The 17,644-nt window shown below is 40.9% G+C and overlaps 1 protein-coding gene across 1 annotated transcript in view; it reads right to left on the bottom strand.

Moving 5' to 3' along the window:
* Positions 1-17,644, bottom strand: part of GLIS3 (GLIS family zinc finger 3) — a gene marked incomplete at both ends in the record, with an annotated part of 172,561 nt that overhangs the window by 47,809 nt on the left and 107,108 nt on the right. The window contains 2 exon segments of the mRNA XM_084278078.1: positions 1,133-1,243; positions 2,613-2,774. Coding sequence (XP_084134204.1) covers positions 1,133-1,243; positions 2,613-2,774 — 273 coding nt within the window.

The raw sequence follows: 17,644 nt of genomic DNA, 5'->3' as shown, positions 1-17,644 counted from the left end.
CTGCATTAAGAGGTTTATTGTTTCTTATTTTTAATTATTTTTAATGCCAGGAAATATTTCAAATACCAAAGCATGACGTTAGTTCGCAATTATGTGTTCTCAAAGGTCCAGTAACTACGCTGTACCTTGTAAACGTTATACACTGCAAACTATCAATGTTCTAAGTATCTGGCTTGATAGATGCCATGATTTTTCTTTTCTATTTGTGGAGGTTTGGCTTATTTCCCCTTCCATATTATCAGTGTATCTCAGGTGACAAATGAGCATAAATAAATCCTTATCAAAGCAGAACTTGCTCTTTGAATTTGTATACCACATCTATAAAGACTGACACTTTGTGCTTCCAGTGCCGTACAAAGTACTTTTTTTTTTCTGCTTCCTATGAATTTTCCCAAACTATAACTTGTTTTACGTGGTGTTGACATCTCAAAGGTTACTCTATCCCTACACCAGTTAATGCATGTTCCCCTTTTAGCCCGACCAGTTTTGTCTAAAATCAAAGTTTATATTTTTATCCTCAATGATCTACCAATCTATTTAATTAGTGCCAGTCATTAATAGAAGATATGATGAAAAATCTTCAGAAGAAAAAAAATCCCTCAGGATGCAACTCAGTTCTTATAATGTGTGCTTATATATATAAACAACTGTTGACTCATGGACTTGACATACACAGGGAACTGGCATTGTGAAACATCTTGATATTTGGAAGTGTCTGGCTTATGAAAATATAATTTAGAGCTTAAACTCACATACTGTCCATATGCCTTCAAAATCCAGCTTTCCATCTGAGACTGACCATGTAGACTGGATTTTGGATTTCTATTGCATTTACAAAGTGGCAGCACTTTAAACACATAACATTCTGTTCTTAAAAAAATATTATGGATTTTTGCCTCATTATGTATGTTTAGTGATTAATCATCACATAAGAATATAAAAAGCATTAAAGCAGGCAGACTCATTAAGTCATAGATTAAATTATCATCTATATAAGAATCACATCTATTATTTCCTATGAACACTTTTTCTAATCAATAGTCTGAAACCGGCACAGATACTTGAAATCTAAAATTAGAACACTGACTTCTCCACATAAAATTTACAGCAGTGAACACAGTAGAAAATGTACCTTTTTCCTGATTTGTTGGTCTTTGGAAGAATGGGCTTTCACATGCTTTCTCAGGGAACTTGGATCTGTGTATCGTTTAGTACATCCTGGAATCTGACACACATAAGGTTTCTAAGTCAGAAAAAAAAAAAGGATAAAGCAGCTGTTATGTCACAGAGTATTTTAACTTAATAGAATCCCTTTTGAATCTCAGGATGTTGCAAACCCCATTTCTACAAAACACAAATGTACATTATTACAAGCAGATTGCTCAGTAATTTATTAGAAAAGGAAAGGAAGAAAGTAAGGCTAATAAAGAAGACAAACCAACAGAAAGCTTTCATTGCTAGTTATACTCACAATTCTTCCACCCTGAGAGCAATCTTTGATTTAATCAGAAATTACATTCTTTAGTGAATCAGGTAAAGAAACTGCAGTAAAGGCCCAGACAGACTGTTTAGGATTATAGAAGAATCTGCTTCAGAAAAAGAGAACAAGAAAAAGTGTTAGTTTACTGCATTACAAAGAGAACAAGCAAAACCCAAAGCAAACGTTGAATACTGGTTTCAAAACTACTTTGTGTAAAAAATTAACGTGGAGGATAAGACAAACTCCTTCAGCTCCCCTTTCCTAATGACACATCATTTTAGAAAGACACCAGTCCTGTAACACCTTTGTACTTTTCTTAAAAGAAAGCCCAATAAATCTAATTCACCAAATAAATATAACTCTCTATAAATACATCCTTCTGTGTGTTCTAAGTTATCTCTCTTCCCTGAAGATTCACATGGGCACAATGCAGAGTATTAAATGAACATTAGGTCCAACTGTTTGCTGAAATTAGCTATTCTACAATTTAGCTATTTACATTTCGCAAAGTATTTTGGGAAACGCCTTTTACAAATTTTTAAGTTACCAGCCATATCATCAACTATTTAGAATGGATAATTTAAGGTTTTTTAACAGCCATTTAATTAAAATGGCATTGTTCTCATTTTCTTTCTGGACTTCTGTGCTTTGGAAACTGCTTATCTCCAAGGAAACCTGATCTTTTATTATGAAACAATTTTTTAAAAACATATCTCAGCTGTGACTCAAATTTGCAAGCAAAAACTTGTTGGCATGAAAATTTCCAGATTTACAAAATTATTCTTCCTCTCTTGACTTTCTGATACATGTCTTAAGTCTGAGTTTTTGTCAGAGAATAGCAGTTATGACATATGGCTTCTGTATTTTTGTGCAGTGACTTCAGGTTTCCTGAAGATCACCCAAATGTGAGAAAGCTACTGCTTCTGTCTGCAGTGAAGCCCATGGAGCTGTGGCCTTTTAATCAACTTTATTGTCTTCAGTCATGATTAAATTACTGTGCCACTTCTGAAACACCTTAGACTGCCTCATCAGACACTTCTCTCTCCTATGGCTACCTGCTGCAACCAAGCTGGAGGAAAGGAGCACATGGTCTAATGTCCAGGGGACTGCAAAGGGACTTCTGCTTCCTTACAGTGTCCAAGTGTGTCCTCTGATGCTTAGCACGGTCACTGGAGTTGCTGAATGCCTTCTGGCAGCCAGGATGCTGACAAAGGTACGGCTTTTCACCCGTATGGCTCCTTAAGTGAATCTTGAGATTTTCTAGTCTTGAAAAGGCTTTCTGGCAACCTTCAAACTAGAAAAGAAAAATAAGTTATTAGAAAAGAAAGCACACACAGCAGACTGCAACAGTAAACACTGAGAAGAGGGTTGAAAGGACTTGGAGAGATCTCCAGCCTGCTATGGCTGGATGCCTCTCCAGAGCTGAGGAAAGCCTAGCTTCTCAGAGTTGGGCATTTCTGCAGGATTTGAAACATCTAGACCATAACAATGTGCTTATCCTCCCTACACGTAGCTGAATTAGGACAATATGCCATGCTCCCATTCTACAGATGAGACACCAAGACCCAAAGAAATGGGTCAGCTCGGAGTGCAGCATCGCTCTGTCTATCTGGGAAAGAGAGACCCAGCTAAATGTCCCGACAGCCCACAGGAAGCAAAATGGTCACTGTAGGGTTCACATGTCCTGCACTACCTACTTTCAGCTCAGCTGCAACCTTATTTGGGTGTGTAATCTCAGGACAAACCTAACCTAAACAGTAACAACAAATGCATGCAGCAAAGCTCTGCCTTGCTGACGGTGATGAGAAAAGTTAGTTTATTTCTTTTTTTAATATTACTTTTCTGCCACAAGTAGATGCCGAAGGTACTAAAAATAATGTCAGCACATTAAATAACATTTAATCCCTACGGGTAACCAATAATCATGGCACAGTATTTCTACACATAAATCACATACTACATCTGCAGATAAATGTATGTTTATATGAGTAGAAACCTTGTACTTCATATACACCCCATAGTATACTTTTGAAGTTACTTCTAGTACTAGAAGTTACTTCTAGTACTCCTTAGTGTCTTTTGGCATCTCTAGAATTCCAGGTACTTCATTCTAATCTTGTTTGCTCCCAATTGATACTCAAGCCAATCTTAGAAGGTTGCAGATGAAGCACAGGCCTGGAACTGAGAAAGGACCATCATCTTTCCCATCAAGGTCTGTATGCCTGAGCTGGAGATGCAGACAAGCCCGCAATTTTCAAAAGCACTGAAAACGTCCTGTCAGGGCTCTGGAAAGATCTGGTGGCCTCTCCTTTCATTTATGCCGCCCAACTTGACCCTACCATACCTATGGTGAAGCAATGTTTGTCAAAACCTTCTGGAAGCCCTTGCCGCTTTGGAAACTGAGCACAACTTCCCTCTCTTGGGACAGCTGTGCTCTGGGTTGTGGCCACTCAGGTCTTGAAGACCTCCAGGCTTAGGGATCCCACAGCCTCTCTGGGCAACGCAGTCTCCAGTACTTCATGATCCTCACAGGGATTTGGGGTTTTATTACTTAATGTACAGCCTGAGCCTCTCTAGTTTCAGGAGGTGCCACTGTCTCTCACCCTCCCAAGCAGGCAGCGCAAGGAAGAGCCTGTCCCCACAGCACCAGGCTGTGTTCTTCCCCAACGCTTCCTCTGCACCTTTCCGAACCAGCCGTGGCCCCACAGACCCTCCTTCCTGCCCTGAGCCCCTCTGATCCGACAAGCTGTCTCCGGGACTCCAAAGAGGACGTAGGACTCGCATGAGGCCTGAGGGGTGCTGAGGCCTCTGGCTAGGAGACAGGTCAGGAGAAAACCCGCAAGAGCAAGCCAAGTGCTTCCTGGGAGGAAGTCAGGGAGCTCAGAGGGCTGGCCAGCAGCCCTGGCCTGTGGGGAAAGACTGCGGGACTTTGTCCGGCCACCTCCCAGGGTGTTCGCGAGGGAACCCTCTTGCAGAGTGGGCTGGGAGACGGTCAGTAAAGGAGCAGATTATTTATCTGTACCTTTCTGTGCTTGCCTGTACAAAAAAGACCAGGGAAACTGAAGAGACAGCGGCGCGGGCAGATATTAGGAGCAAAGTATACAAGCTACTTACATTGGCATTTTAACGCCAAACAGGATTTTCCACAATTTTATTAGCAGCTTCAGAGGAAGCCCACTGAACTCCCAGACAGATGCCTGCCTAGGCCGCAGTGACCTGACGGGGCCCTGGGAAGACCAGGCCAAGGCCTCAGTGGCTGCCATGAAACACTGATACCCAGCCAGCACCAGACGAGAGATGGGGGCATGGAACGGGCAGTGGCGGTGCAGTAACCCCAGGCACCTGGGCTGGGGCCGCAGTGCTGCTGAGTGAGTGCTGTGGGTGAGAATGGCGCGTCGTGACAGCCCCAAGCAATAGAACAGGGGTTCTTTTGCCAGCGAGGTGGGGGCCTGAGACCTGGTCTCCAGTGATGTCACCTAGTGACGGAATGTTGTGATTGGTGACCAGGCACCCCTCGCTGCTGAAAGCCCCACCCGGCCAGTTCGCACCTGAACTCTGGCTGAGTAGGTTGCTCAGTCAGAGAACAGAGCGAAAATTTTGGAGCTGGTGCTGTGCTTGGGGAGCTGCTTGCCGCAGCTCTCCGTGTCCAAGCCCAGAGCCACCAAAGGATTTTCCCTGGTCCTGCCAGGACCAGGCAGCCGGAGCACACGGGAGGAACACTCGCAGCAGCAGAGGTGAGCTGGGAGGGGACACCTCACCCTGGGCAGCTGGGAGGGTTTCCTCCTCGAGGGGCCTGGGCATTTCTTCCAGTCCTCCTTGAGCCAGACGGTGACTGTGGCCTCTCTTCCTTTTCTAGCCCAACACCCACTGCCGCAGCGCCAGCGAGAGGGAGCGGCTCTCGTCATCGCCAGCTCCCACCAGCACACCGCAGCAGCTGGAGAGCATGGCCACACAGCTGGAGGACCGCTGTCCCATCTGCCTGGACAGCTGGGATGAGGCCAGCTATGTGATGCCATGCCTCCACCGCTTTTGCTACCAGTGCATCTTGCGGTGGGCTGAAATTAAGCCCGAGTGCCCCCTCTGCAAGGGGGGGATCCAGTCCATCCTCCGCTCGGTGCATGCGGACGACGACTTTGTGGAGCATGTCATCGCTCCACCTGTTCCACCACCAGCTGTCGTCCGCCAGGCGGGAGCAGCTCCCAGAAGACTAGCTGCCCGCCACCTCCAGCGCCCTGGACCACCCCAGCAGTGGGCTGCAGGAAGGCTGCCTCGCGCTCCCCTCCAGCCTCCAAACTGGATGAGGAGCTTCCGCGGCAGCCCAACACTCCACCAGATCTTGCAGTCCATGTTTGAAAGGGAACAGGAGGACATCTTTCAGAGCTACATCCATGGATCAGGTTAGAAAAGCAAAAGCCCTGGTAAAACTACATCTGGCCAGGGATGGAAAGGGTAACAAGAAAAGTTTTTACAGGTCTATCAATGAGAAAAGGATGCATCCTGGGCAGCTTCAAAACCAGCATGGCCAGCAGGTCAGGGGAGATGATTCTGCCCCTCTGCTCTGCTCTGCTCTGCTCTGCTCTGCTCTGCTCTGCTCTGCTCTGCTCTGCTCTGCTCTGCTGAGACCCCACCTGGAGTACTGCCTCCAGCTCTGGGCTCCCTAGTACAGGAAAGACATGGAGCTGTTGGAACAAGTCCAGAGGAGCCATGGAGATGATCAGGGGGCTGGAGCACCTCTCCTATGAAGACAGGTTGCGAGAGTGTGGCTCTGGGGAGACCTCATTACGGCCTACCAATATTTAAAGGGGGCCTACAGGGAAGTGGGAGAGGGGTTGTTTACCAGGGAGTGCAGTGATAGGAGAAGGGGGAAGGTCTTCAAGCAGAAAGAGGTGAGGTTTAGATTAGATGTCAGGAAGAAATTCTTTACCAGGAGGGTGGTGAGGCACTTGCACAGGTTGCCCAGAGAGGCTGTGGAAGCCCCACCCCTGGAAGTGTTTAAAGCCAGGCTGGAAGGGGCTTTGGGCAACCTGGCCTAGTGGAGGGTGTCCCTGCCCATGGCAGGGGGTTGGAACTAGATGATCTTTGATGTCCCTTCCAACCAAAAGCATTCTATGATTCTCTGATTCACAGGGTGCCGCAGAGAGGGTCATCGTCAACTGCCATGTCAGGACACCCATGCAGGCCGGCGGAGGGAGGGCAGGCCTGTTTCCATCCCCACTGCCTCCCAAGGAGGACATCTGGCCTCCAGCCCAGTCTCCTCTGGCAGCCCTGCAAGATCCAGCATGGATGAGGACCCCAGCACCTCATCCACTGCTGCTGCCAGGGGCGCCGACAGCCAGATCTCTTCTCCCGTTACCATCAGTGCAGAGAGAGATAATACCCAGGAGGAGCCAAGGGAGGCTGTGCTCAGGCCCTCCACTTCCAGCCTGGGCACTGAAGGCTCCCCTGGGCGGCCACGGCAACGCCCAAAGAGGAAGACAAGCACATCAGAGACCTCTCCATCTGCCAGCAAGAGGCCAAGGCCACAACGGTGACCAGGCAGCGTGCCTCGAGGGGTGCCCAAACCAGGACTGGGCCACCACAACACCTCCAGGACCAGTCTTGGCCCCATGCCTCCTCACCGCACCTCATGGCTTGTCCTCATCCTCACCGCACCCTCTGCCCCCATGGCCCGGGGCTCTGCTGTCCCACCAGCCTGCACTGCTGGGTGCAGACTCCCTACAGCGGCACTTTTCTTTTTAAAACTTGTTAATTAAAGTTCCGTTATCTGTGTTTACTGTATCTTTTTATAATGATAACTGTCAAAAGGAAGGATCACTATCTTTACAATGAAAGATAAAGCAAGTCAAAAAAATGTAAAAGAAGTTATATGATTTTAAAACATTCATGTTCTCATGAGTCTTTTGTTCATCCCTGTGTGCACAGACATGATGTTCAGTGTACCAGGAAATCATCCTTTAAAATTACAATAGAATTTCTTATATTGATTTAAAATAATCTGTGCAGTATGTAAAATCCGCCTGTATGTACAATGCATTTCTAAACTCTATCTGGAATTAGATAGCAACATTTATTATGAAATACATTTACACTAGGAGCAGCATGGTAATACCCTTCTGAATACTTTAGTCTTAGTAACAGTGTACAAGTGTTAAAGAAATTAGTTATTTTTCATTTTAAAAAGAACTGCTCTGATTATCTTAGTTGATCACCAGTGTAACAAAGAAGAAAGACATTGCTCTGGCAGACAACATAGTTCAGATCTGATCCATTCTCAGAAAAGTTCATAGTATGACTGAAAAGCCAATGACTGACAACACAAATTTCTCTTAATCCAACTATCCCCTAATATTATCTGGTATTTAAAAAATCTTTTTTTCAGAATTTATTTTGCTTCAGTATCCAAACAATGTATTTTCTCTTTTTTTTTGTGTTGTATTATTATAAATACTTAATATTCTAGGTATTTTCTGTTATTAAGTCACTTAATTTTTTATATTTGCTTTCTAAAGTAATATAAAATATTTGCTTTCTTACTATAAGCAATATTTTCTCAGACCCACTTAAAACTGTTTCTAAAACCCAAACAAGTAAAATTAAGCACAGTTAGAAATACTGACATCTGAGCAGTACTTGAGTTTACAGAAAGGTTTCATCCAATATATAGCATACAAGTATGATACTTTTCTGATAATCTAGGTTTTAGGCTTTTATTATCTTTTTAGATTTTCAGTCAGTTATACACAGTGATCCTCAAATACTTTTTAGCATCACTGCATCAAGAAGAGGATCATCCTTTATTTTTCAAGTGTGAAGGACAAGCATTTCCCCAGTCCCTAGCATTTCCCCAGTCTCTAGCATTACCCTAGGGAAATATTAATGGGCTGTTATAATTAATACCTTTCATTACATGTTCCAGATCCTGTGCTTCTCTAAGGTTATGAGTGAAGGGGTATTTTTTCCTTTTTAAATTTGCTTTTGTTAAACAATGACTTCTCTAAAACTATTAAATTGCAATAGCTGACTGTCCATGTATCAAGAGATACCCATTGTCCACATAGGCTCAATAACAAACATAGATACTTCAGTCAAATAATACAGTTTGTTCTTCAATAAAACAGAATATATGCCTCAGGCAAGAAGCAAAAGAGGCTGAAAGGCTCCCAGAAGGCTGAGATACAGGGAAATGATTGCACGAGATACACCCAAATTATCTCAGAAAGTTGGCTCTGACCTATGCTTGACAGAAAGGTGTAGAACTGTCCAAATGTCTGCCAAACTGACTTGAAGGAAATCAACCGAAACCTACATGCTAACCGGATGCTTCAAATGCAGTTGCAGAACACCAGTTAATTTTTATTTGTAATAGTGAACCTTTGGTGATGCAAAAAGAGAAGAAAAAAGCACACCCAGAAACTAAGATACATATCAGAGGTGAGAAATGGAATTTTATGAGGTCAATGAGATAAAAAACTTCACCATAGCTAACATGCTTTCCATGAAAAATAGAAATATTACATTGCAATAATGGTGACTTATCTAAATAATCAACCTCTATTTCTTTCATGCCTCTTCTTCATTAAAAGCAATGGATGTTATTTCTGGCCCAAGGCACATGGCAGGACTAGGCCTTCCCTGCTTCATCCACACAGGTAGTAAAACTAGCAGTTCCTCAGCCGTGCAGTTCAGATCAGAGCCAGTTCTCTCTTTGTCAGTGAACCCCTGGCTAACACACACTAACCCATGACTGACTGCACATGACAACAGACACATATACTGAAAACTCTTCACATAATGCAGTTTGTTTTTCCATTGTTAATTTCTGTGGTGCCCTTCTGATTACTTCTACATTCACTTGAGATACAAAACTAGGATCAATGTTTCAGTAGTAGACTTACCAGTGGTAGGCACCCAGATAACCTGACTTTTCTGAACCAAACCCTCTTTTTCATTCATTCAAGGATTGTGTTAGCCTCATTTAAGTCACTGCATGTTATATTTTTTATTACAGTTACTATTATTAAATTGCTACTCAGACTCACTGAATGTATTCATTCCTGCTTATATTACTTTGCATTTGGGTGTTCTTCAGTGCACCTTTTTATAACACATTAATTCAGCAAAGTCAGTCAGATAATCTGTGTGATATCCTCAGTATCAGTACCTTTACTAGTCCCTGTTAAATGTACACATTTTATCCGCTCAGAACACTATTTTGAGAACAATTTAAGAACTCTTTATTGAATATGTGAACGGAATGTACTAATGGAATTTAGTATGAAACCCCCTTAAAATCATAGATTCATAGTATCATTTAGATTGAGAAAGACCCTTAAGGTCATCAAGTCCAACTGTTAACCTAGTGCTGCCAAACAATTTCCCTGAGCACCACATCTACATGTCTTTTAAGTAACTCCAGGGATGGCTCCTGTGCTTGACAACCCTTTCAGTGAAGAAATTTTTCCAAATATCCAATCTCCCTTGTCACAACTTGGGGACATCTCCTCTTGTTCTATTGTTTATTACTTGAGAGAAGAGACAGACATCCACCTTGCTACAACCTCCTTTCAGGTAGTTGCTGAGATTTCCCTCCACATGAGATTCAAAAACATCACCTGGTCCAAACATGTAAAGCCTTGAAAAAACCCAATTACAGTGTATACTGTCTTTTTCAAAAAGAGGACCACAGGCCTTTCACTGGGAGTATTTTATATTCCATTCCACACTGATCTCCATCAGCACTTGGACAAAATTCAGCGAAAGATCTCCTTTGAAAACCACATTATCTGCCTATGATTCCATTTGAATTACATTTAAGACCTGTTAATTAAGAAATTATTAATGAAGAATATCAGACTATTTAAAAATACTTACCATTTAACAATACTTAGAATTTAAAATTTTATTTAATATTTTCTCAGTAAAATGTCAACACTAAAACATAGTACTGTCTGAGGTTGCTTTGAAAAGCTGCTTGACTTGCTTACTTTAGTAATATTCAGAAGCTGATCATAAACATGATAATTAAAAGTTTAAAATCCTAGACTTTGGAGAAAAAAAAGAATGAAAATTCAAACCATTTCTGAATTTTAGGGAATGCTGTCGTATATTAATTAATGCTTACAGGCAAATGGAGGGAATGGTGGCCCTAAAAACTAGAGAGGAAAAAAGAAATCCAGAATAGCATATACATAAAGTCCCAAACCGTATCTTTGAAACCTTCAGGAGTTTTGTACTGATTTTGAAAGATTTATCAGCAGATAATGGGCAAAATACTTACTTAACAATGTTTTATCTATCTGTCAGGTATTGTCTATCTGACCAGGTAGATGCTTCTGTGTCAGCACCAAGGCAGGTGATATGACAAGGACAAAGTATCTTTTCCCACATTTGCATTTACACACGAACAGATATAAAAGCCGCTATTTATATGGCTTTCAAACAAGAACGATGAATTTCAAGCATTAATTGTCTTTTAAAAAGCATTTCCCTTTATCAACAGCATTACCAGGGTGCTGGTTTGCAAGAGATATAAGGGCTTTCAAAAAAAAAAAAAAAAAAAAAGAGAGCTAAGACCTCATGTGAAAACCTTCTAAATAGCTTTTTTATTCCCCCAGACCCTTCTGCCTGGCAACCTTGCGAATGACACATAATTAGTGTCAGACATCATTCAAACTGCTGACATCAGGTGCTCACCAACAAGAAGGCTGCATGCCACAGCTGAGATTTAACAGCCCAGATTCACTTCATATAAAGTAAGTGTTGTGCTTTTAACCCTTAAAGTGTTTAAATGGGGAAAAAAATGCAGCATTCTGAGCATCACTTCATTATAGTGTAACCACTATTATTTGAACAGCACACATTTTGTGACATGGTGACTGAATGCTTTGTGGCTGCACAGTACTTACGTATGGCTACATTTTCCTCAAAGCTTTGCAAAGACTTTTATAGTTAAGCTTATGAAATGATACATATTGGAACTCGCTGGTCCAGTGACAGAATAAGTTTATATATGTACATACAGTTACACAAGATGCTTGTTTGTCCAACCATTCAACAACAATTCTGTCCAAAGTTTACTGAAGTCAACAGGTAATTACTCTTTTTTCACTATCAAAAAAAAAAAAAAAGATTTTCTCCACTGCAATACCCTTCAGGTATTTCTTACAGATTCCATCAAAATGTTATGATCCAGTATTCATAAGGATAAATGTAAACATAAGTTAATTATAAACCATAACAAAATTTTTAAAAAAAGTTATTTATTGTCTTTCTACTTCTTTAGGCTAAATGGCTTATTATAATCAATAGATATACTAGAAAGGTTGTATGATGAGTCAGATCTAAGACTTATGGGACTAGTCAATGCTAATGGCTCTAAGACTCATATTTTAAGAGCATTTGACATAATGGGGTGTGTGTGTGTGTAAAACAGCACAAACTGATTTAATTTTTCAAATACATCCATTTCTTTGGGTATATTTTAAGCAAGAGATGCTGTATTGCTGCAATGAAATCTATGGGGAAAAAAAGGTGATATTAATGTAGAGCAAAAAGCTACCCATTGATTAACATATGGAAAATTGATTACCATACTTTTTCAGGCAGACACACAAAAGAGGCTAGTCTCTTTGAAAAAAAATCTCACTTTATCAATCAAACTGTATACACTTGGCTAAATATTTCCATATGTTAGAGAGATTATTAGAGTTTATCAATAAAATTTAATTTTAATCTCCTTTCCAAGGAGATCAGTATCCACAGAGGACATTCTGGTGTCACTTCTGGCAGAAGAAACAGGAACAGTGGATTAAGGATGCCACCAAACTGGAGTAAAGTTGGAAGAAGAAAACAGGTAAGGAACTGTCCCCACCCACAGTATTATTTTATTGTGAGAGCCCTCTTTACAGATAGATCTTAAATGAAGCAAATTTATTTTCTTGTTCTTTTCAATACTCTAGAGATCTTCACATTCTAGACATCTACACCATGCCACATACTTTTACTTCCTTGGTAACACCATGCCTAATGACACAAATATCCCAGCTGAAATGAACCAGCATACATTGAGTGTTTTTTATCCCCTGAAATAATGGTGTCAAGACACTCATTCACCATGGAAATGTCTTGTGTTTTCATTAGTTTTAGTAAGCATGGTCATTTCAGCCATGGAAGCTTTCTCTGTTGCTATAGAGAAGGTAAATATTATGACAAGTCCCTTCAAAAGAAACTATTACTGAACACATCATCTGCTACTGATTCAAAAACCATATGCTACACAACCCATTAGAGGAAGAATGAACAGTTTGGGAATTCCTTCATTACTTCCTTTTGGAAGACAGTGCTCCTGGTATTTTTGTTTTCCTCTCTTTTGTTTCTCTACCTCCTTGTCTTTTCTAAAAGGATGTCTTTCATCCTGCTATAACTGAGGTCACCATCTGTATTCATTCTTTCTCTGCCAAAAGTCAAAATAGCTCTAAAATCATTCCCTATTAAAGGAGCTCCTGTTATTGCTAAACCCCAGAGAAGTCATCTAGATTTGAATACGTCTTCCTTCTAGTAAACTTGCAAAAAATTAAGCAACCTTTTGTTAAGCAAAACCCCTGTTATTTCCTTGCAGGTGTTAAAAAATAAAAATAAAAATGCAGGAACACCATCTTCCCCTCCAATACAAGTTAAAACATCTAGGTACATCTTGCTTCTGCAGTTCAGATCTCAATAGGATCTCGTGCCAGAGACCATAGACTTTCAAACATGGAGATGAGGGAGTGTAAATCACATTCTTACAGGGAAGTGTCTGCTGGTTTAGAGCATTTTGCTCTTACTGAATTTCACAAAGGACTAATTTTTGATCTCTATTACACGTGACTTTCTACAATAGAATAACTGCATCAGTAGCCAAGGGAAGAGCTGTGAATGTCAACTCTGGATTTCTGCAAGTTCCGTAGGCAATCTTGGAGGTTGGCAACATCAGGGGCTTGATGTGCTAACTCTAAGAGAACAGTACATGGAGGGCAGAGCGGAGTGGAGACAGCATGGCTACCCTCTGTGATCTATGGGGACCTGGTGTAGTATGGTAATGAGATGCTGCATTGTTTCTGCCCTGAGTGAGAACTGAACCAGAACTGCGCTAGCAATTCGTCACCCCTCACTGAGCATGTGCTCTGGACTTTTGTTAGCCTATACCTTTAAACATGAAGCAAGGAAAATTTACACTTATCACAACAAAGATTTGCATGACTAGAGTCACTCAAGGGAAGATACCATCACAACAACTCAAGAACCATTACTGAATTCTGGGACCAGTCAACAGCCTGAGCCTCTCTTCCCCTACAAGAGAGATGCCTTGGGTGAGATTTGAACACTTAGCTATCCCGGGAAACTTAGAAATCTCTATATAGAGTTATTTATATTGCTATATTTCTCCAATAGTTCTATGTTGCTTTGCATGTAACTTTATATTGTCTTATGTTGCTATGTTAGTCACACCTGGTTTTGTAGGTAGTGGATCACCACCAGCAATCCAAACAATCTTCACTAATCCAAATAAACAGCACCATTCATTAATCAAGCTGCAGTAGTTCCTAATTGAACGTGACTAAACCGTGTGGCTCTATCTATGACAGTTCATTGAACGTGACTAGATTGGACAGTGCTTCGCATTATTTGTGAATCCACAATCGTGGTAGTTCAGTGTATTGAAAGCAACTGTATTTACAGTGCTGAACTGGATCCCAAATAAACAGAACCATTCATTAATCTTATTGCAGTAGTTCCCAATTGAACGTGAGCAAACTGTTTGAGTCTGGCCATGATAATTCATCAAACATGACTAGACTGAAAGGTGCTTGCACTATTTGTGAATCCGCAATTGTGATAGTTCAGTATTGAACATGGCTGGACTTGTAGTCCAGAATTGGCACTCAGACTCCTGGCCACACCCACTCCCAGTAAGGACAAGCTGGAATACAAGGAGATTTATTTCCTACCAATTTCCTTTACCTGTTTAACACAACACCTGGACAAACTGGAGAAGTGAGCCCAAGTGAACCTCATGGGGTTCAACAAAAGCCAAGTGCAGGGTCCTGAACCTGGATCAGGACAATCCATGTTATCCATACAGGTTAGGAGATGATGTGCTTGAAAGTAGCCCTGAGGAAAAGGACTTGGGGATGCTAGTAGACAAAAAGCTGGGCATGAATCACCAATGTGCATCTGCAGCCAGAAGGCCAAACGCATCCTTGGCTGCATCAAAAGAAGTGTGGCCTGCAGCTCAAGAGAGGTGATTCCACCCCTCTACTCTGCTCTGGGGAGACCTCACCTGGAATACTGTGTCCAGCTTTGGAGCCCACAACACAAGAAGGACATGGACCTGTTGGAGCACATCCAGAGGAGGGCCACAAACATGATCAATGGGCTGGAATACCTCTTGTATGAAGACAGGCTGAGAGAGTTGGGCTTTTTCAGCCTGGAGAAGGGAAGTGCTTCAGGACGACCTTGCCTTCCAACACCTGAGAGGTGCCTATAGGAAAGGTAGGGAAGAACTGTTCACAAGAGCATGTAGCAACAGAACAAGCGGTAATGGTTTTAGACTTGAAAAGGGGAGATTTAGGTTGATATTAGGAAAAAAGTTCTTGATTGTGAGAGTGGTAGATCAAAAGAACAGGTTGCCCAGAGACATTGTGGAGGCCCCATCCCTGAAGATACTCAAGGTCAGGCTTGATGGGGCTCTGAGCAACCTGATCTAGTTAGGATGTCCCTGCTTACTGCAGGAGGGTTGGACTAAATGACCTTTAAAGGTTCCTTCCAAACTAATATATTCTATGATTCTGTGATTTTAAGGGAAAAAGTGAAGTAAAAGATCAACCTCAGAAACCACAGCCTTAATGGGGAAAAAAACCCCATGATTCTAGATGGTTCTTCCTCACTAAACTTCATGTCCAAATTTAGATTACTCATTATTCATTCTATTTTCTATAAGTATAAATAGAATAGAAATATTTATACATAGAAATAGGAATATTCCATTCTGTTCTCTCCTATCCCATCCCGTATGTAAGCATGCAAACTGGGAGTGAAAAATTCAAACAGGCAAGCTCGTTCTACAAATAATACCAAAATACTACTTCTTACAGTTATTTGAAAATGCATCACTTGATCGCCATTTTTCACAGATACAATGGTATCAGTGATGAGAAAGCACAAAGACTATCTTCCAGACTACAGTAGGATAAAGTCTCATACTTACAGTACATCACTCATAGCTCACACTGTATGAGGCTCTCTTTACCACCAGCATATGTACACAAGGACAGGTGATATCTGGCATAGGCTTTCTTAGCAAACTCCATTTATTATTTATAGAGACAAAATTAATTATCCTTACAGTTTTTCTTTTTTTAAACTGAAAAAAAGACATATAAACATCACTACCAACAGCAAAATAGTTAGCGAGAGACGCAGTTCATATTTCTTCAGTGCCACATGCTAGAATGCAGTAGAACATGTCCATAAACACTAATTTTCTGCCCCCAAAAATTATGTATTTAAGTTATCCTGGGGAAAAAAGTCTGAATGGGCCCAATTTTGACACACTGACCCTGATGTTAATTAAAGGGCCTAGTTGAAGAGGTTTTATTAAAGCAAAAGTATAAGGCATTATTTAATCGGTTGCTTGGTTATATAAAGTGCTGTTGAACTTAAAGTGCCCAAGACAGAAAAGCATAATGCGTCATTAAGCAAAATAAATATTCTTAGTCAAACCCTGACTTGCATTTAGAAGATCAAGATTCAGTGGAAAAATGCATCAAATACATAAAAGGCAGGCCTCAATTTAAATACATATTAACACACCTGGTGCAACTTTTTTTTTTGCCAATGAATTGATTCAATCATATATAATTTCCTGCAAAAACATTATTTTAGTTTACATATATAAACATAATATCTTATTTTTTAAAAAAAACCAGAGAATTAAACTGTGTTGCTATTTCAAGTTGCAATGGTGTGTGAAATACTTTTTTTCCAAGCAAGCTGCCTCACAGAGACAACATAGAATCATACGGTTTGATTTAAAGAACCAAAATATCCTAAGATTCTCTATTATGCAGCAACCTCACCAGGGACAGAAGTTTATGGCAAATTTCATATGACAGAATTTATTCAATGTTTTTCCATTAGGAAGGTAATTTTTATTGAACATTTTGTTCAATTGATAAGAAGTTCAAGCTGCATAAACCATGGTGTATTCCATGGTCCACTTGGATCATAATATAGAAGGGAGTATTTCTGTTACCCTCTGGCAGAACCAAGAAATATTCAAAAAGACAGAAAAACATTTTTGAAAATATTTTCATTTATTTTTCTCTATATTATTAACAATTTATAAAAACATGTTTCTTAACTGCTGAAGAAACAATAAGGAAATCAGAATCATGCCAGAAGTCTTGAAAAAAATAGGCTAAAGTACGATTTTTTAAAATTTAAATTCTGCATTTTGACAAAAATAAAATGTTTTCTTCTATATTTAAAAGAAACACATTGTTATACCAGTAAGTAAAAAGAGCAGGCTTCCCAAACTCCTTCAGCTAGTTTCTTCAGAAGGATGACAGAAATTTGAAAACATACATAATTTTCTACAGGTAGCCGTCTATGTCAGAGAATGTTTTGATAGCCTAGAGCTGGAGTATGGTGAAGTTGAGTTGTCTCTCGGTAAAAATCAGAACAGCACGAAATCAGGGAGATATAGTGATGGAAGTCTACTATAGACCATCTGACAAGGATGAGGCAGCTGATGAGTTGTTTTTTTAGCAACTGGGAGAAGTCTTGCAATCAATAGCCCTCATCCTTATTGGGATCTTCAACTCACCGAATGTCTCCTGGAAGTACCATACAGCAGAGACGAAGCAGTCTAGCAGGTTCCTGAAGTGTTTGGAAGACAATTTCCTGACCAAGTTTATGAGCGAACCAACCAGGGAAGGTGCCCTGCTGGACTTGTTGTTTGTAAACAGAGAACACTTATTGGGGGTTATGAAGACTGGAGGATGCTTGTGGCATAGTGATCATGAGCTGATAGAATTCTTAATACTAGAAGCAAGGAAGGGAGACAGCAGCACCTTAGACTTCCAGGTCTGACTTTGCACTGTTGAGAAAGCTGCTTGATAAGAT

This window comes from Gallinula chloropus (assembly GCF_964237585.1).
Source record: "Gallinula chloropus genome assembly, chromosome: Z".
NCBI classification, from domain to species: domain Eukaryota; kingdom Metazoa; phylum Chordata; class Aves; order Gruiformes; family Rallidae; genus Gallinula; species Gallinula chloropus.
Note: the sequence above shows the minus strand (reverse complement) of the source record. Positions and strands in the feature narration are given on the sequence as shown.